We start from the raw sequence: 21173 nt of genomic DNA, 5'->3' as shown, positions 1-21173 counted from the left end.
GATTTGGAGATCTTTTTTGCTTCTTAATGTAAGCATTTATTACTGTGAACTTCCTTGTTAGGACTGCATTTGCTGCATCCCACAAGTTCTGGTATGTTGTGTTTCCATTTTTGTTTACCTCAAAGTTTTAGTTCTGCTTTAATTTCTTCTTTGATCTATTGGTTGTTTAGGAAAGTGTTAATTTCTTTATGAATTTTCAAATTTTCTTCTTGTTACTGATTTCTAGTTTGATGCCATTGTGGTCAGAGAAAGTACTTGGTATGATTTCAGGGTTTTTTTTTAATTTGCTGAGACTTGTTTTGTGGTCCAGCCTATGGTCTGTCCTAGAAGAATGTGTATTTTGCTGTTGTTGGATAGAACAGAAGCATAAATGTTCTAAATAAATACATATATGTTAGGATATAGGAGTCTGTTTTCTTCTTTTTATGTGTGTTAGGTCCATTTGGTGTTGTTTAAGTCCACTGTTTACTTACTGATTCTTTGGATAACCTATCTTCATTGTTGAGAGTGCAGTATTAAAAGTCCCCAACTGTTACTGTATTACTGTATTTTTCCTTTAGCTCTGTTAGTTTTTGCTTTATATATGTAGGTATTCCAATGTTGGGTGCATAAATATTTAGTATTATACTATCTTCTTGAAAAATTGACCCTTTTATCATTATAATGTCTTCATCTCTTTTTATCATTTCCAGTCTGTTTTGTCTGATATAAAGTAAAGGCACACCTTGTTTTGTTGCACTTTGCTTTATTGCACTGGGCAGATACTGGGTTTTGTTTGTTTGTTTTTTTGTTTTTTGTTTTTTTGTAAATTGAAAGCTTATAGCAACCCTCATCAAGCAAGTCTATCAGTGCCATTTTTCCAACAGTATTTGCTCACTTCATGTTTATATGTTATATTTTGGTAATTCTTGCAGTATTTCAAGCTTTTTCATTATGTTTTTTTCTGGTGATCAGTGATCTTTGATGTTACTATTGTAATTATTTGGAGGTGCCATGTGCTATGCCCATGTAAGACATCTGACTTAATTGATGAGTGTTGTGGTGTGTTCTGACTGTTCCACCAACTGGCCATTCCCTGTCTCCCTCCTCCTCCTTCGGTTTGCCTGTTCCAGGCCAGTTAATAACCCTACAAGGACCTCTGCCTGTTCAAGTGAAAGGAGAGTCACGTGTCTCATTTTGAATCAAAAGCTAGAAATGATTAAAAAACAAAACAAAAAAAGCTAGAAATGATTAAGCTTAGTGAAGAAATCATGTTGAAAGCCAAGATAGCTTGAAAGCTAGGCCTCTTGCACCAAGCAGCTAAGTCGTGAGTGCAAAGGAAAAATTCTTGAAGGAAATGAAAAGTGCTTCTCCATTGAACACATAAATGATAAGAAAGCAAACAGCCTTACTGCTGATGTGGAGAAGATTTAGTGGTTGGATAGAAGATCAAACCAGCTACAACATTCCCTTTAGGTCCTAACTTTCTGCAATTCTAAGAAGGCTAAATGAGGTCAGGAAGCCGCAGAAGAAAAGTTTGATGCTAGGAGAGGTTGGTTCATGAGATTTAAGAAAGAAGCCATTTTTATAATATAATCGTGCAAGGTGAAGCAGTAAATGTTGATATAGAAACTATAGCAAGTTATCCAGGAGATCTAGCTAAGATAATTAATGACAGTGACTATACTAATAATAGATTTTCAATGTAGACAAAACAGCCTTCTTTTGGAAGATGCCATTTAGGACTTTGATAGCTAGAGAGGAGAAGTCAATGGCTGGCTTCAAAGAACAGGCTGACACTCTTAGGGGCTAATGTAGCTGGTGACTTTAAATTAGAATCATTGCTAATTTACCATTGTTGTTACAGTTTGCAGTTTTTTTTATATTATATAATTGCTAGATTATTGTAGTTATGGTTATTTTTAATATATTTTATTTTATTTATTTTTTAATGTTTATTTTTGAGAGAGACTGCACAGGGGAGGAGCAGAGAGAGAGGGAGACAGAGAATCCGATGTAGGGCTTGAACTCACAAACTGTGAGATCATTATCTGAGCAGAAGTAGGGCCTTTAACCAACCCTGAGCCACCCAGCTGCCCCATTTTTACTATATTAAAAAAGAAGAAACCTTTTAACTAGAGTTGTAAGTGAATTATGTACCACTGTTGTCATATTGTAGAATTCAACTCTTTATTTACCATTACCAGTGAGATTTATGCTACCTTTTTATGTTTTATGTTGCTAACCAGTGTACTTTTACTTCAACTCAAAGAACTCCTTTTAGCCTTTTTTGTAAGACAGATCTGATGGTATTGAACTCCTTTTGCTTTTGTTTTATCCAGGAAACTTTCTGTCTCTTCTTTATTTCTGAAGGACAGCTTTGCTGGGCATAGAATTCTTGGTTAGCATTCATTTTCTTTCAGTATTTTGAATGTCATCCCATTCTCTCCTGGCCTGAAAAGTTTCTTTTGAGCAAACCACTGATACTCTAATGGGAGGTCTCTTATATGAAATTTATCATTTGTGCTATTCTTAAAATTCTTTTGACTTTTGACAATTTAGTTATGATATGACTGAGGGTAACCCTATTCACATTCAGTTTATTACCAAGTAATTATCCTCATGGATCTGGATGTGCATTTCTCTCTGCAGGTTCGGGAAGTTTCAGCCATTATTGCTTTAAATACACTTATTGTCCCTTTCTCTTCTCCTTCTGGAATTACCATGATGTGAATATTGTAGTTGTTTTCTTTTTTCGTTGTGTCCCATAATTCCTATAGGCATTTTCTTTCTTCATCTTGCTTTTCTGACTACATAATTTCCAGTGTCCTATTCTCAAGGTGTCTGATCCTTTTGCATAGTTCAGTCAACTTTTGAAACTATTGAATTCATTTCATTTTACTGTATTTTTCAACTCCAGGATTTCTGGGGGGTGTTTTTGTTTGTTTTGTTTTTTATTTTTTTTTTTTAATGTTTATTTATTATTGAGAGACAGAGACACAGAGCATGAGCAGGGGAGGGGTAGAGAGAGGAGGAGACACAGAATCTGAAGTAGGCTCCAGGCTCTGAGCTGTCAGCACAGAGCCCATCGCGGGGCTCGAACTCACGAACTGTGAGATGATGACCTGAGCTGAAGTCAGTTGCCTAACCAACTGAGCCACCCAGGCGCACCTCTGTTTGTTTGCTTTGATGGTTGCTGTTTCCTTATCAAACTTCACATTTTGTTCATGCATTGTTTTTCTAACTTTGTTTAGTTGTCTTTTCTTATAATTTGCTAAAAACCTTCTTAAGAGAATTATTCTGAATTCTTGGTCTGCCGGTTTAACTGATTTCCATTTCTTCAGGGTCATTTGCTAGAGCTTTAGTAGTTTCCTTTGATGGTGTCAGATTTATCTGATTATTTGTGATCCTTTTTTTCCTTACGGCAGTATCTGCACATTCAGTTGTGCTCCTCTTCCAAACGTTATGATTTGTAGGTTGGTTGTGGCAGAGATCGTTCTTTATCAGTCAGCTCAGTTTGGGTTTTCAGGTGTGTCTGCTGGCACTGTCCTTTTGTAAGTAGAGCCTGCTGTTAGTCTGCTTTTGGACAAGGCTGTTTGAGCTCTGAGGACAGGCTTGGGGAGAACAATTGGACAGAACTGTGGCTTGGTTCCATACCTGAGGCTGTAGGAGGGTGCTGTAGTTGCCTGGATTCTCTGGTCAGACTCACTAGTTAGGACTGGGTACTGTATTCGTAGCAGATTGGGCTGTGAATTAGCTTTCCTGCCCTGGCAGGGCAGCAGGACAAAGTCCAGAGTCTGTGCAGCTCACTGCTGGGGGACCTGAATTGGCAAGAATGTGCACAGAATTCCCTTAGGAGGTGACGCCCTGCAGATGGGGGAGGCCGCGGCTTCTGCTTTCTGTCCGGGTGTCACCTTTTGTAGCCCAGTGGACGGGTTATGGAGCTTCCCGTGTGCTCTAGTTAGGTTCTCTGGTCATACCGGCCAAAGGCTGTATTTGGCAAAGCGTGGAGCTACATATGAAGATTTTCTGCCTGGGCACAGTAACAGAAGTAGCTCTGAAGCCAGTAAGGCTCTGATTGTCTTAACCCAAACAGAAGTACATCTCAAGTTCCCTGACTGAGCAGGGCCACTGGCTTTGCTCTGTAAACTATCAGCTCTGCTCGCCCGCCTCTCACTTGTAGTGCTGCTGTGCTGTACAGCTTTCGGGAATTTTTGCTAGCCCTCCAGTCAGATGGGGCCTAAAGACTCTCCACGTGTGGGGCTACGTCTCCACTCCCTTGCCTGGCTGGGACGGAGAGAGGCCGCTTTAGGCTACTCTTCAGTTTCCCAAACACGTTCTGTGATTGGCAGGAGCCAGGGGCTACCCTCAGCCTGTCTGGGAATTAATCACTGTGCTTGTGTGTAGCAGGGGAAGCCTCAGGGCACAGTACTGCCTTTGCTCTGGGGCGATTAGCCCTGCTCAGCACCCTCTTGGCTCAAATGCCATCGGGCCACACAGCTTTCAGGAGTTGTCTCCGGCCCTTCTGGTCTGATGGGGCTGGAAGATGCTCCACGGTGGGTGGGGCTGTGACTCAGCTGCTTATTTGGGCATGGGTAAACTGGGCTCTGGGGTGGGCAAAACTTCCAGGATCAGAATCAGGCAGATCTGTACCCCACTGTGTTCACTGGTCAGAGTGCACCCTTGTCCTGGTTCTACAGATAAAAAAGCCACTGGTGAGGATTACAACTGGGCAATGCAGCTGTGAACTTGGTCTGCCAAGATCTATGTGCTGGTTGTTACAGTCACCTCCCCATTCTTTGTCACAGACTCCCCACAGTCCCAGTGGGGCAAGATCAGAGTAGGGGCTCCCAGAAAGCAACTCAAAATAAATGAGGCGTGCTGGTTTTCCCCACTGGGTTCTCTTTTCCTACCGAAGGAGCCAGAGTCTCAGGGGAGACCGTGCCACACAGTGCTGCACTCTCCTGGGAAGGGGCAACGCAGTCAGGGTAGAGCTGCTTCTCTTCCCTTCCTAATGCATATTGTGTTGGCCTCAGAGGTGTAGGGGCGCTTCAGCCTCAAACCCATAGCAGTCTCTCAGTGATGCCTTGTTCTTGAATAGCTGTTAGCTGTTTTTCTTGTGAGGGGGAGCAAAGTCAGGAACAACCTATGTCACCATCCTCGGTGATGTCTCTCCTGTTCTATACTTTTTTACAACTTGGTGCCTTAGCAGGAGTGTCCTACTTGTTTATCCTTTGATAAGAGAGTGATCATCCCTAGTTTTTTTCAAACACCAGTTTTATCAGAGAAAGCAGTAATTTCTACATCTGTAAGACAAGACTTTTGTTTAAGGCAATATGTATAGATAGATGTGGGTTAATTTTCATTTTGAATTTTACTTTAGGAGGTTTTGGACATCTTGCCATTTTCAACTCTTGTCTGCAAACCAGAAGCATAGATGATGGGGAGCTATTACATGGTATATTAAAAATTCTAATATCCTGGAAGAAAGATCATGAAGATGTTTTTCTTTTCAGTTGGTAGGTGATATTTTATACTGTGTTCCCCACCCCCCATTACAATGTGTATCTAGAATTGCGTATCTTATAATCACAGTTTTGTACAGTAACAAGATGGTAAACATTTAAACCAGACTTTTATAAGTAAGGTTTAAGATAAAATAGTTTCTAATTGTGCATATAATTCTTTTGTTTTGTTTTGCTTTTGTCTTTATCACAGTAATCTATCAGAAGTAAGTCCAGAGATACTAGGTGTGAATATAGAAATAATCCGGTTCCTTTCCTTGTTCCTGAAATACTGTTCATCTCCTTTGGCAGAGAGTGAATGGGACTTCATCATGTGCTCCATGTTGGCTTGGTTGGAGGTAAATTAACTCGATGTGTCATCACCTCTGTTGGGTCTTCATGCATATCTGTATACTAGAACCAATTACTAATCTTACTCTTCAAGTAATGATAGTAATTAGCTCTTTTGCAAACATTTAAACACTAAAGATGTATTTGTCACCAGGTACCGTTTGATAGAACAGTAAAGTGATAGAGTTTTAATGTCTGCCAGTATCATTGAGTGACCGAACCCCCTGCTATTAAAGTGTTCTCTCCATCAGCTCATTTTAACGTAGTATTTGTAGTGCAGCCCTTGCAGATTTTATCTTTCGTGACTATTCTTTTGATCTTTTTGACTCTTAAATTATTCATAAAATGTACTGTGTCAGTAATAAGTTAAAGATAAAGCAAATTCAGGGGAATTAGTGTTGTTTTTATGACACAAAGCAAGTGTGATGTTTATGGACACACAAAGCAATTCATCAGGGTTAGACTGTTCTGAATCTCCCCTGCGTTTGCTACTATGTGTGTGGCTTAGGGTGTTCAAATCTGACCTGCTTGAGCCTCAGTTTACTTGTTTTAAAGTAGACTTAGTAATGCCCAATTAGTTAGGCTCCTGAGATTATAAATGTTTTTAATATATTTTACTTGGTAAATGGTAATTGATATTTTCTTTCATAGTTTTAGAAATAAAAAAAGTATTTCAGAATAAATTGATTCTGATTCTTAGTATTTAATTAAAAAAAACTATTTTGATGTAAAATGTGTGTCTCCAGAGACTCTACACTTCAGCTGCTTTTTATTTTAAAGTTTAGAGAAATGAAAGAGCCTTTTCTTTGTTGCCTTGATGTGTGGTGTTCTGGCAGACGCCTGCTTACCTATTATATTTTTGTTTCTTCAGACAACAAGGGAGAATCACACACTGTATTCTGTTCCACTTGTACAACTGTTTGCCTGTGTCAGCTGTGATTTGGCCTGTGAGCTCAGTGCTTTTTTTGATTCCACAACTCTGGACACCATTGGCAATCTCCCCGTGAATCTAATCAGTGAATGGAAAGAATTTTTTTCCCAAGGCATCCACAATTTGCTTTTACCTCTTTTGGTGACTGTTACAGGCAAGTGGAAGGGGAATCATAGTGAGATTCATTGCAAATGACTGGTTGAAAATTTCAAAACAAATACTTTGGATGTTTAAGTCAAACAGTACAGAATAGTTAAGAAAAGAGCCTGAGAAAAAGCTTGGCATCTAGAAGCATCACATATGCTTCTGCTTTACAGTCAAGAATTGAAAAATAACAAATTATCCAAAGTCTATTGCATTAAAATAATAGTAATTCGGATAACATGAATAGATTATTTATAACTCAAACTTCTCTTTTTTTTAATTGTTTTAAATTTACTTATTTAGCACAAGTGGGCTAGAGGCAGAAAGAGAGGGACAGAGAGAATCCCAAGCAGGCTCTGCATTGACAGTGCAGAGCCCCATGTCGGGCTTGAACTCACTAACCATGAGATCATAACCTGACCCGAAATCAAGAGTTGGGACATTTAACCGACTGAGCCACTCGGGAGCCCCAAACTTCTCTCTTTTTTAATAGAAGTTATTAAACAGTTATGATCACCTGTTAAAATGACAGTTTCTAGCTAGGACAGTACTAATGTTTGTCAATTTTTAACTTCATTTTCTTAAATGACATTTGGGGGTGCCTGGGTGGCTTAGTCAGTTGAGAGTCTGACTTCAGCTCAGGTTATGAACTCGTGGTTCATGGGTTCAAGCCCTGCACTGGGTTTTGTGTTGTCAGCACAGAGTCCACTTTGGATCCTCTGTCCCCATGTCTCTCTGCCCCTTTCCCACTTACACTCTCCCAAAAATAAACATTTTTTAAATAATGACATCTGACATTCTGTGAATCAGTCAAGCTGTATTACTTACTTTGTGTTGGAATGTGCATATTTCTTTCCTTTTTGTCATCAGGAGAAAGCAAAGATACATCTGAAACATCCTTCCAGAATGCAGTGCTGAAGCCCATGTGTGAAACATTAACATATATCCCAAAGGACCAGCTATTGAGTCAAAAACTCCCTTCAAAATTGGTTGCTGGCCAAAAAACAAACTTACCAGAATATCTTCAGACTTTGCTAAATACTTTGGCCCCATTACTCCTCTACAGAGCTCGGCCTGTGCAAATTGCTGTTTACCATATGCTATACAAGTAAGAATTCTTCCAATTGAATTATTGTGGTGGTGGTATAAAAAATAGAATATATTAGTTCTCTTAGTCATTAAAAAGTCAAAGTAAAAAACTAAAAACAAAACACAAAACTTGATCATGCATTTTAATAACAGGGATGCCAAAGTTTTGATCATGTAGGTCACTATTCTCCATACACAGTTTTCCATTTAGATAGTCCTGGCCATTGTTGGTTATTTCAGAAAACAACCATTTAAAAATATCCTCATTACAAAGTAAGTATTGGTCTTTCTGCTCTTGAGCATGATTTAACAATGAACAATTTAATATAATATGAAATATATTCTGACCCGCAGATTGATGCCTGAATTACCACAATATGATCAGGATAATCTGAAGTCATACGGAGATGAAGAAGAAGAACCAGCCTTGTAAGTTTTTTAAGTAATTTTTTTTAATTCTTATAATCTACCTTGTAACTTCAGAAGATTGATAAATGCAAAAGCTCGAAATTTAGAGTATATATTCAATATATCTTTTAAAGTTCTCTGTAAGATATAAATGAAATCTAGAATTCAGCCAGAAAGATAGTTTCTCTCCTTAATTGTTCCTAAGTTATATTTTCTTTTTTTTTTTTTTTAATTTTTTTTTTTTCAACGTTTATTTATTTTTGGGACAGAGAGAGACAGAGCATGAACGGGGGAGGGGCAGAGAGAGAGGGAGACACAGAATCGGAAACAGGCTCCAGGCTCTGAGCCATCAGCCCAGAGCCTGACGCGGGGCTCAAACTCCCGGACCGCGAGATCGTGACCTGGCTGAAGTCGGACGCTTAACCGACTGCGCCACCCAGGCGCCCCCCTAAGTTATATTTTCAATTTGCTACATTTTAGCAAAACTTTCTTTGACCACATGATAGGTGTGGAAACTGTATCAATTCCAATATCTATTGAGCACCCACTTTATGCAGAGTAGTAATTAAATGCTAACGGGAGACTATGGTGTTGAGTAATCCTTCTTGTCCTTAAGAAGCTTATAATCTGTTATAGACAGTATTCCTCTGTGGTAGTAGCCAGTGTGTGGCAGGTGGTATGGAAGAGGATAGGCAGCAGGCTGTCAGAGAGACAGCTGCTGTGCACCAGCAGGGAAGACTTTTTCTGGAGGAGGAGACATTGATGCTGGATCTTTAAAGTTAGGTAGCACTTCAGCAGGGCGGGGAAGGCCATGTAAGTTAAGGGAATACCACGTGCAAAGGCATAAAGGCATGAATATTCAGGATGTGTTTGGGGGTGTTGGGTAGTTGCCACTCAACACATTTTTTATTGTCCTCCACTGGAGTAGAAGCTCTGTGAAGTCAGGAATTTTGTCTCTTGTTCCCGACTGTATTCATAGCACCCAGAATGGTTCCTGTCCTAAAGCAGACCCATAAATACCGATCATTTGCTGAATAAAAGGATAAGTGAGTGAATATGTGGAGTAGTCAGGGAAGGTATAGTGGAAAATAAAGCTGGAAGGGTACTTAAGATAATAAAAGGGCCTTAAAAGTTACATTTTCTGGGGTTGGGGGCATATTTGGTAGAAGATGGGAACAGTACCAGCTGATTCTGGCTATAGTATGAATCAAATTATACAAAGAAGCAAGCAGACGTGGAGACCATCCTAGAAACAGTAACAGTACATGGAGGGCAGTGTGGAAAGTGGAGAGATATCTGAGTTGGTATTTGTCAAATCTAGTCACTGTCGGTGTGGAATAGAGAAGGGTTGGTACATGGGATGGTGGTGTTGAAGGTAAAAGCCTAAGGGCAGAAGCTTGAAGAAGACCTGTGTTTATGGGCTGGGAAAAGGAGGCCACAAGGAAAGAAACATTACAGAGGTGAGAGAACTGAACTACAGTGTCAGAATTTGACAGGATATACATAAGTATTTCACGTTTTGAGAATCTCCTAAGTTTATCCGAAAGTGTTAAAGAGTGCACTAGTTTGGGAAAGAAGAAAATTAACTTACATTGCCATGAGTTAATTTGAATATTGAATTTACTTTCCTGAAAAGACGTACACCGTCTTATGCTTTTATGCCTTTCTAGGGACCTGGTAGGAGTCGGTATCCCTCATCATTCCCCTTCCTATAGCTGACGGACTTGAGACCAATCATTTAGCCTTTGTGGCTGTGTGAATTTTTTTTTCCCCATCCATAAAATAGAAGGTTGAAATATATCTTTTCTAAAAGGGTCTTTCTTTTAAGTGCTAACTTCTAGAGCCTGTATTTTATACTATATTTCATATATTTTTAAAATATACAAATATGAAAAATATTTTACATGTTTATAAATACAAAACTTATGTTTTATGTTTATATTTTATGTATTTGAGGGGTGTCTGGGTGGCTCAGTTGGTTAAGCGTCTGACTCTTGATTTTGGCTCAAGTCATGATCTCTGGAGTCCTGCTTTGGGCTTTTTGCTGACAGCGCAGAACCTGCTTGGGCTTCTCTCTCTCCCTCTCTCTCTGCCCCTCCCTTGTTCGTAGTCTCTCTCTCTCAACAATAATATAGAAACTTTAAAATATATATATACATCCTATGTATGTGTTAAATAAATATGAAAAAGTATATATTTATGTATTTTATATACATTCATACATTTTATGTCTCCCAGATTCTGTAATTGCCATTATGCAAAATTAGAAGTTAAAACTGAATTATAAGGGGGACTTAAAAAAATTTTTTTAAGTTTGTTTATTTTGAGAGAGAGAGTGTGAGTAAGCATGAGCAAGGGAGGGGCAGAAAGCGAGAGGGAGAGAGAATCCCAAGCAGGCTCCATGCTGTCAGTGCAGAGCCGGATGTGGGGCTTGAACTCATGAACTGTGAGATCATGACCTAAGCCGAAATCAAGAGTTGGAAGCTTAACTGAGTCACTCAGGAACCCAAAAATGGTTTGTGGGAAATCATCAGTTTTTGTAAAGACAAGTTATGGAGGAAATTGTGGTGTTTGACCATTGATTCTTAGGTCACCACCAGCAGCGCTGATGTCTCTTCTTAGCACTCAAGAGGACTTACTAGAAAATGTTTTGGGGTGTATTCCTGTTGGACAGATAGTTACTATTAAGCCACTGAGTGAAGACTTCTGCTATGTTCTGGGATATCTCCTCACTTGGAAATTAATACTTACTTTCTTCAAAGCTGCTTCATCTCAGGTAAATAAAGATACAATAACTTTTGACAGTTCTGTCTTCTATGTGTTTCTTTGTTACTGTCCTAAACCCTTTGTTTCCCCTCCTTTTGAAAAACAGGGGGAAATGCCTTACATTTTAATCTAATCTTATCTGGCTAACTTCAGATATTCCGCTAAATTTATTTCTGTCCCTTACTTCCTGATCTCCCCATCAACTCCCACCCCCCTACCGCCAACACACACAGTTTTTGCAAAAGTAATTAATCTCTGTAATGTGCTTGAATCAGTTTTTTTCTAACTGAATGTAGCCACCAAGTCCTTTTATTGCAGGGAACAAGAGTTATATAATTTAATTTTGTATTGCCATGGTAATAATTTCAAAAGAATTCTATCTTGCTGGTTTTTTGTTTTTTTTTGTTTTTTTTTTTTTTTGGTTAGCTTCTGACTCTTGTGGAGGTTCTAGTCAAAACATCATTGGGAATATACCTTATTTGAAAATCAGTGTTTAGAGAAAGATCTGTGAAATGTTACCTGTGTAATTCAAACTATTATTTCTCATTGGTGAAAATATCTGAGAACTCTTTTGCCCAAATTCTAGCAGCCACTAGATGTCTCTCTTGTCTCATGTTTAGGAAGTAAGACCTCATTGTCTAGGAAGGAAGCTGGAAAAATCTACTACAGTTTTGTGTGTGTGTGTGTGTGTGTGGGGTTTTTTTTTTTTTTTTTTTTTTTCCTTTTCACTCTTTAGGCAGTTCCCCATTTTAAAAGTTTTAATCAAATACTGATTGAGTCAGTTTAATAAACTTAGGACTTTTTAAATAGAAACAGTGGCTTTTTGACAGTACGAATAACCGACAGTTTATTACCTCATATTTAAGATGTGACTAAATATGGCATTCTTTTCAAATGTGATTTTTTTCAGATTTCTTAAGGTATAATTTATGTTGTTGCTGATAGCTCAGATCCTGATACAAATACATGAACAAATGCATCTTTTTATTTTTATATCTAAGAGGAAAGTCAAATCAGAGAAGCAACAGTGATCTAGATATTTAAATTGTTTTATTTTTCTGGGGTGCCTGGTGGCTCAGTAGGTTAAGCGTCTGACTCTAGGTTTCAGCTCAGGTCATGATCTCGTGGTTCATGGGATCAAGCCCCATGTCTGGCTCTGCACTGACAGTGTGGAGCCTGCTTGGGATTCTCTCTCTCCCCTTCTCTCTGCCCTTCCTGCATGTTCTCTCTCTCTCTCAAAATAAATAAATAAACTTTAAAAAAATAGTTTTATTTTTCTTCAAGCCTGCCACTTAATGTTTGTGACTTGAGATAGTTTTATTTGCTGGTGATATAGTTCAAGAACTCCTTGTTGGGCTTTTACATTTGTTTCTTAAAATACTGTTGATCTCTAAAAAGTTGGAGGAAAGTGAGGCTTCCACGTGTAGGAATTTTGTTCTTATTGTCTTATATTCAGAAATTTAGAAAATGGCCATGCACAGGTGCCTGGGTGACTCAGTTGGTTAAGCATCTAACTCTTGATCTCAGCTCAGGTGATGATCTCACAGTTCATGGGATCGAACCCATGGGATTCATTGGGATTCTCTCTTTCTCCCTCTCTGTCTGCCCCTCCTCTACTTGAGCGCGCTCTCTCTCTCTCAAAATAAATAGTAAACTTAAAAAAAAAAAAGAAAAGAACTAGGCATCACTTTTTTCATTAAACCATTGACCTACATGTTTAGGGAAAGTTCTACAAAGAATTGTAGAGCAGTACGTACTGAGCCTGGAACTTGAATTGAGCTGTAGATATTAAACCAGAATAACTGATGTTAATAGCACTAATTAGATAAATTCTAAAACAAGCTGAGGATTTTTTTTTAAAAACTTATCAGTCCTAAGTCTGGTTTTTTAAAAATTTTTTCTTACAAACAAAACTCCCAGTGAACCAGATTGAACTGGAACAAAGCTATGCTCATATGTGTGTTTCATGAGAGATGAAACTGAGTTTCATCATGTGTTACTGAGATGTATTTCACATACTATCAAATTTACTTACTTAAAGTATACAGTTTGGTATTTCTGCTATATTCACAGAATTGTGTAAATATCACCACCATCTAATCTTAGACCATGTCAGCACCTGAATTAAGGAACCTTTACCCATTTGCAAACTGTGCCATTTCCTCTCAAACCCTCCAGCCAGCCCCTGGCAGCCACCAATTTATGTTGGATCTCTGTGGATTTGCCTATTGTGAACATTTCACATATGTGGTCTTTCATTGTGTCTGACTTATTTCACTTAGCATGATGTTTGCAAATTCATGCATGCTATGTATGGCATGTATCAGCACTACATTCTTTTTTTCAGTGTTTATGAGAGAGAGAGAGAGAGAGAGAGAGAGAGAGAGGGCGCGCACGCGTGCGAGCACCAGTGGGGGAGGGGCAGAGAGAGGGAGATAGAGGATCCAAAGCAGGCTCTGTACTGCCAGCAGAGAGCCTGATAGGGGGCTCAAACTCACGGACGGTGAGATCATGACCTCAGACCAAGACGCTTAACTGACTGAGCCACCCAGGTGCCCCAGTACCACATTCCCTTTTATGACCGAATAGTATTCCATTGTATCAGTATACCACATTTTGTTTATTCATTTATCCACTGATGGACATTTAGATTGTTTCCACTTTTTGGTTATGGTGAATAAAGCTGGCGGAGTGATATGTTTGTTTGATATGTTTGTTTGATATGGTGTGAGGTCAGTCATAAAAATGGGAGTAGTTTTAAGCAGGATTTTGAAAGATAAAGGCCTATGGTGCAGAAGGGGTGTGTGGAAGACTTGGGAGGGAGAGGGAGAAAATCCTCTGGGGAGGGGGGAGTAGATTTTGAGAGACTCCAAGTAGAGGTGAACTTGCTAACAGGGAGATAGTTTGAGAAAGATGTTGGAAGCATATGTCTAATAATGAGGGGATAGTGAAAACTTCTGCTTGTTTGTGAAGAAAGAAAGGGAGCAGTGCCAGCAAATGACATGTTTGGAAAGTACGAATGTGGCACATACTTTGTAGGACTCCTCCATGTAATTCTAAGTGTTCAAATTAATGCCTTTTTCATTGTGTTGTACAATCTATTCTATTTTGGTTTGTTCTTCTCTACTGCTTCTCTTGGTTTAATTGGGTTTACTAACAAAAATTCTTTACTCCCCACCAGCTTCGGGCACTGTATTCAATGTACCTTCGAAAAACAAAAAGTTTGAATAAATTGCTCTATCACCTGTTCAGGCTGATGCCAGAAAATCCGACTTATGCAGAGACAGCTATTGAGCTCTCTAATAAGGAGCCTAAAACATTCTTTACAGAAGAGCTCCAGTTGAGTATTAGAGGTAAGACGTGTGTTTGTGTTTTTTTGTGGAGACTACGTCCATATTGGGTTGTATTTATTATGCTTTATTCTTGCAAGTTTGGAGAATAACCCCAAATGTGAGTTGTGGCCACAAGAATGTTGAAGGACACGATTTTCCATATTCATTTAAATAGGACATACACTTAGATCTTGTGGGTAAGGGTAAGAATTTACATTTTGAAGCCTAGTTTGTTGAGAGTGTTATCTTTTATTCTGTAAGCCAATATTCTGTAAGCAACTATATGATAATGTTTTATAAAATAATAATGTATACTTATAAATGAGTAGTCTTATAGAGTTATAGTCTCAGATAAGTCTTATAGTCTTAAATAAGTCTTATAGTCTTAAATAAGTCTGTGGTCTTATAAGTCTTTATAAGTAAATAGTCTATATTTATAAGCATAGTATATACTTATATATAAGTAGCCTTCAGTTGGGAAAACAAAGATGAACGAAATTTATTTCTTTCACTCCATGAGCTCAGATTTTAGCTGAGGGGATAGATATACATGCATCTAGTTGTACTATAGTGTTTTAAGTGGTTTCCTTGCAATTGGAATTTTTTAAATGCCTTGGAGATCTGAGGAGGGTACTATGTCTTACGAGTATTGAAGTGGATATTCTAGGATTTTTGTATAACACATCAGTGAGCTCTGGGGAAAGTGTAGGGGCCAAACTCCTTTTCATAATTTATAAGAAAGACAGTCTTTAAACTTTTCCTCCTTTTTATTTAATTTTTTTTCCACCCCGGGGGCAGGGGGTGGGGGTCCTCTTTTTTAAAATATGAATTTTCCTCTTCTTTTGTGATCTGTCATGTGGAATACAGAATGCTATTTCTAGGCAGAGTTTTCGTTGTCAGTTGGAATCTTCCTTCTTTTTGCTTCTTTTTTGCCATTCTAATGGTTCACTTTGAACGTATGAGAGAACGCTAATGCTCCAGAGTTCTGGTTTCTTTGGTATGTTTATTTTATGAGCTCTGGCTCTAGCGTTAAGGAATTAAAAATGATGTTCTAGTCTGTTATTCTATGTAAGAAATACCTGTTACTAACTAAGACTTTGTTTTTTCCTCAGAAACAGCAACTCTTCCATACCATATCCCACACTTGGCTTGTTCAGTCTATCATATGACATTAAAAGACTTACCTGCCATGGTTAGGCTGTGGTGGAATAGTAGTGAGAAGCGTGTTTTCAATATTGTAGATAGATTTACAAGCAAGTATGTCAGCAGTGTTCTTTCTTTTCAAGAAATTTCTTCTGTACAAACAAGTACACAACTATTTAATGGCATGACGGTTAGTATTGTCTTGAATTTTTTTCCAGGAAAGCTGTTTGAATATTGATTATGTCTGCCATTTGTAGTGTATATCATCACAATATTAACCAGTGGTTCAGAATTATACAAATTGTCTACTTTGTTTTCTGATTCTTAGGTGTCAGATTTCATTGTCATTGTCATTGTCAAAAAGTGTTATGATTTCATATACCCCCATCAAAGTTTTTGAACATTCGTTAGTTCATTCAAAATATATATTGGAAAACCATTCCAGGCACTGTGTGTCAATCACTTGGGAAATGAATGGTTTAGTAGGCCAGATCCTTATTGTCTAATCACATATAATCTGATAAAGGGGAAAGCGTGATCCTGATAATCTTTTTTGCAACTGGAAATTAAAATGTGGCTCATTAAGAGGAAGAGTGCTCTGCGATCAGAGTGAGAAAGGTTCATCTGGCTGAAGAGATTGGATGCAACTTTATGGAGAAAGATTACTTTGAAGTGGGCAAGACAATGAGGGGAAAGGGATTGAATATAGAAGAAGCAGTATTGCAAAAGCAAAAAGTTTGGAGATGAGAATGTAATTTCTGTGACTGTAAGAAATGATGAATAAGCCGCTATTCATACGCAGCAGGATTCCTGAAAGTAAATAGAGAACCAGCTGCTTCCATGATGAATTAGGCCATATTGGGAAAGGCCTCAAATAATAGTCTAAAATAATTTGGTCCTATTTAGCCACTGAAAACTTTCCTTTGAGGCAAGTGACGCTGTCAGAGTTCTAATCTGTGAAATTGCTCTGACTGCAACGTATAGTACTGGCTGTTGGCATGGAGCTTGGGTTCAAATGCATAGCCAGGAGATACCACTGGTGTAGACATTACGAGTAACAAAGAGGACCTGAGTGAGGTAGTATCAATGGGACTGTTCCATAAAAGGAGAGGAATGTTAGAAATTTTGTGGTGATTTTTTTGAACTTGTAGCTGGTTAGTAGGTGGAAATAGTCCAACAGTTGATGGTTGGCTTTAAAGCTCAAGAGAATGCGATGGCAGAGAAAGACTTGGGAGACTTCAAAATAGAAGTGATATTTGATACCCTGTGTGGAAGAAAAGGAATAATTAAAAACTCATTCTGTCATTGGTCTGTTCACAAACTTATGTGATAAGCCAAATATTATAAAACATACATTTTTATGAGCAGAATTTCTTTTGAAACTGACTTTGAATTTCATGAAAATCACTTTAAAGTATAAACCTATTTACTAAATACCTCTTGTCTAATAAACCAACGTGCTTACCTGTGTTGTCTTTGAATGAAGACTGACTATCCTATCAAGATGTTTTTTGAACAAAAGAAAGAAATTTGCAAGAAAGTATTACCTTTCCCATGTTGCAGGTTAAAGCTCGGGCTACTACTCGAGAAGTGATGGCTACTTACGCTATTGAGGACATAGTTATTGAGCTTATTATACAGCTGCCTTCAAATTACCCACTGGGCTCAATAACCGTGGAGAGTGGGAAGAGAGTGGGAGTGGCTGTTCAGCAGTGGCGGAACTGGATGCTGCAGTTGAGCACTTACCTCACCCATCAAGTAAGTGTCTGTGTCCGCATTGACCTCCCAGATAGAGCACTGCCGACCTGCTCTTTGAAAGGGCAAACTTAAAATACACCCCTTCTGCTTGAGGCTGAAACCGATACACTGTATTTCCTTGGATCAGCACACATATATGCCTAAATGACTTGAACCTGCCAAGCTGTTTTAATTTTTAAGGTTCTACAATCTCTTTCCTGGTGTTTGAGAGGGATTGACTCTACCCCACTGGCATTGTGGATGACCTGGAACAATATGTAGTGTTACGGAAGTTGTTTGAGAGGGAATCTTCTTGTAAGATACCAGACTGATGAATGTCTTTGGAGCTACTTTTAGTCTAAGATTTCACCTGTCCTTCTGTGATTAGGGAAATCCCACTACTCAAAGATCTTTGACTTTTAAAACAAATTATAGTTGTTTACATATTGATACTATAAAGCTTGATGTATTGGTGCAGAAGCCTTTCTTTCAAGTCTGTCTTTAGTGAAGAGAAATTATATCTGGTTCCTGAAACTTGGGAGGTCATTTTAAAAACCAGCATTCAGAAAACAGGAGGTGTGAAGATAGCCAAGCAGATTCTCTCCTCTCCAAATTAAAATTTAATTTTAAAATTTATGAAATTGAATAAAAATAACTTTGGTGCACTTCAGGGCATGTTTACTCTCTTTTTCTTTTCTTGTTGTTAACAGAATGGAAGCATTATGGAAGGCCTAGCATTATGGAAAAATAATGTAGACAAACGTTTTGAGGGTGTTGAAGATTGCATGATCTGTTTCTCAGTCATTCATGGTTTCAACTATTCTCTTCCAAAAAAAGCCTGTAGAACATGCAAGAAGAAGTTCCATTCAGCCTGCTTGGTAAGTCCAAAGAGAAATTAGCTTATTTATATTTTTTGTATATTTTATATGTGTGATATCTAATTTTGGAAAAGAAAACAATGTTAAACTCTTAAATGTAGTTAATATTAAAATGATTTTTCAAAATCTGCAAAAGATAATTAGTAGTTCACTGAGACCAGTAGCCTAAATGAGACTGAAAAAATTGGAAGCAGGGGCCAGCTGGCATCAGAGCTCTTTGCTCTCTTTCTTTAATCATCAGCTGTGTACAGTTGCTTCATAAGGAGGTCTTGTCTTCCTCGCATGTCTCCGTGGCTGTGTGTAGGTAGAAAGCATCATACTATATAGCCTTTGGAAGTAATACTGAGTTGTGTTGATCTTGGAGATGAATGGAGGAAGCTAAAATTTTGGTATTCTCCCTTTTCCACGTTATCATTGTTAAGCTTACTTTAGATGTATATGTAATACAGCAGCTTTAAAAAGTTCTTTTGACATTCAAAACCTTTTCTTTTTCAGTACAAATGGTTTACGTCTAGCAACAAATCCACTTGTCCACTCTGTCGTGAGACCTTTTTCTGAAAATTTTTTTCCATTGGAAGTGATCCCTGAAGTAAATCAAGCAGAGTGTGGCTCTGGATCCACCTTGAAGTATTGATGTGAGGAGGCCAGTGAGCGTTCCTTTTAAATGAGACCTTCTCTGGAAAATTATTTTGGTTAATGTAATGATCCTAAATCAGGTTTACTTATCTTTAGATTGCTTTGTAAATGTTTGGAAACCTTTTCTTTTACATAAGAATATTACATATTTGAGAGAAAATATTTATATTAATAGTTTAATCTTTTTGTATATTTCAAAATAAATACGGAAAAACCCTAAATTACAGAATTGGAATTTGTGAAAGCACTGTACAACTATATTATACTAAAAAACACAGTTTGTTCATCTATATTCTAAAAGTCCAACTGACGCAAATGAATGGAGAAGGTTGATTTCTATCTACAGATATTTTAAGACTTATTTATTAGTTATGACAACAAAATTAATTAGTATTCGGATATTTGTAGATTATTTTAATGATAAAATGAGGCTAAGCTATTAATATAGCTTATTATAAGCTATTGGAAGCATGCTTTGAAATCCTATAGCAAAGTGTAAACTGAACTTTAAGGTGTCTCCATTTATCAAGGGTTATGAAATTCAGAAAATTCATGGCACTGACCTTTTGCTGTTGAAGAATTTCCATGTATTAATGAAATTTGAATTGCAGATCTGTCAGTGACTTTATTATTACTCAGTTTGAGTGAGTCTCCAGAGGATATGAATTTGAGAGAAGCAAAAATTAGATTATTTCATTCAGGAAGCAGAGTGGTAGTTATCCCTCTATTGAGAGGGAAGAAATAAGTATTTCTGAAATTTAACATTGGTGGAAAAAAAATGTTGCAGGAGGCTTTCAATTTTGTAAGCAAACTTTGCTATTCTTACTGGCCAAGATTACACTAAATTAGAGATTTGGGGGAGCTTATTTTTTCCAGCCTTTAGAAGTACAAGTTAATAATTTTAGTACTAAGTAAAATTCAGTATAATGGGCTGAAATGAAGTAGGTGGAAACCTGCCTTTTGCCACAGCACTGTTACCCTTAAAAAATTGTGCCCAAGATATAAACATGTGGAAGTTTGGAACTTGGAATCATTTTATTGCAGTCTTCCATTACACGGGAAATATTAGCATATCTAGTAGCAAGTTTACTTGAAAGATCAGCTGATCATCTCTGTTGCAAATGTTTAATTGGCAAAAAGCAAGTCATGTTAAATAAAATCACTGCTTACCATCAACTGGGTAAAATGGTTATTATTGAACTAGAATGAATGTGGTCAGAGTATTGTAGTCGAGAGTGAAGTATTATGCGTGAGTTATGGACCCTCTTGAGTTGAATTTGTAGATGCAGTATCCTACCCAGTTTTATCTGTCTCTTGGATTTTTCTCTGTAGTGTTTATTATCTTATAGCCTTGAGACTCAAGGAGTCAGTAAGTGAAGAACAGGTAGCAAAATTCTACTACCTCTACTTAACCCCTTTCTTAAAATATTCTTTTACGTCTCTCTCTGACATAGTAATCCCAAAGGATTGTGTTACTCCTCTGTGAAAGTTACACACTTTTCCTTTAAAAATGGTTTTATAATAAGACCTTGTTTATAACTTTTCCAGTATTGGTACTTCTTGGCTTCTGATCCAAACCTCAAGAAGAACACAAAAGGGAATAATGGAGCATTGTTTTCCACATTTGTATTTAGGGCATCAGGCTCTTGGTGAAACACTATAATAAAGTGGAATACCTACTCTTCATACTTAGGACTCTTAGTCTTTGAGAGTTGTAAATATATGTAAAGCTTGTTACTGTTTATATACTACAGAAAAGGCTTTCAAAAATAAGACTGAAATACAAAATATGATTGATTAAAGTTTTGTTTATATAGCTTTAACAACTCTGCAGAGCATCCGTAAAATTCTAGTGTAAGGACGTTAAAAAATTGCATGAGATTCAAAGCCCATTAGCAAAATTATTAATTTAAAACCCTAATGTAAATTGCAAATTTTAGAATTTATTTTTAACTCTTATCACATGCTCTAATGTATGTATATAAGTTTCTGTGGCTTAAATAATTAATGTTATTACTTGATAAGTTTTTGTGGTGTGAATGATTAATGTTATTATTTTATTGTTATACCATATGTGCCCATTAAGATTCTTTTTAATGATAAAATATTTCAAATATACAGAGTAATAATATAAATGCCCTTGTACTCTTCACAAACTATTTTGCCATATTTGCTTCTGATTTTTAAAGAAATAAAATATTCCTCTTTTGTACTCCTCCCCGATGCCATCTCCTCTTTCCCTCCCCAGAGCTAGCTAATCTGTTCTGAAGTTGGC

General features: G+C 37.5%; 1 protein-coding gene across 3 annotated transcripts in view; it reads left to right on the top strand.

Annotated features, from left to right (window-relative positions):
* Positions 1–20074, top strand: part of LTN1 (listerin E3 ubiquitin protein ligase 1) — a 69142-nt gene extending 49068 nt beyond the window's left edge. For all 3 annotated transcript variants that reach the window (XM_086675800.1, XM_086675801.1, XM_086675802.1), the window contains 11 exons: positions 5363–5498; positions 5698–5842; positions 6706–6919; positions 7780–8017; positions 8353–8427; positions 10996–11182; positions 14354–14525; positions 15617–15837; positions 17211–17405; positions 18095–18262; positions 18758–20074. In XM_086675800.1, the coding sequence (XP_086531926.1) occupies positions 5363–5498; positions 5698–5842; positions 6706–6919; positions 7780–8017; positions 8353–8427; positions 10996–11182; positions 14354–14525; positions 15617–15837; positions 17211–17405; positions 18095–18262; positions 18758–18820 (1814 nt within the window). In that variant the 3' untranslated portion in view covers positions 18821–20074. The remainder of the gene's footprint in view (positions 1–5362; positions 5499–5697; positions 5843–6705; positions 6920–7779; positions 8018–8352; positions 8428–10995; positions 11183–14353; positions 14526–15616; positions 15838–17210; positions 17406–18094; positions 18263–18757) is intronic.
* Positions 20075–21173: the final 1099 nt, after the last annotated feature.

The sequence above is a fragment of the Puma concolor genome, chromosome C2 (assembly GCF_028749965.1).
Source record: "Puma concolor isolate L17-30 chromosome C2, mPumCon1.1.hap2, whole genome shotgun sequence".
NCBI classification, from domain to species: domain Eukaryota; kingdom Metazoa; phylum Chordata; class Mammalia; order Carnivora; family Felidae; genus Puma; species Puma concolor.
The sequence above is the reverse complement of the archived record's forward strand: the minus strand, read 5'-3'. Positions and strand labels throughout refer to the sequence as shown.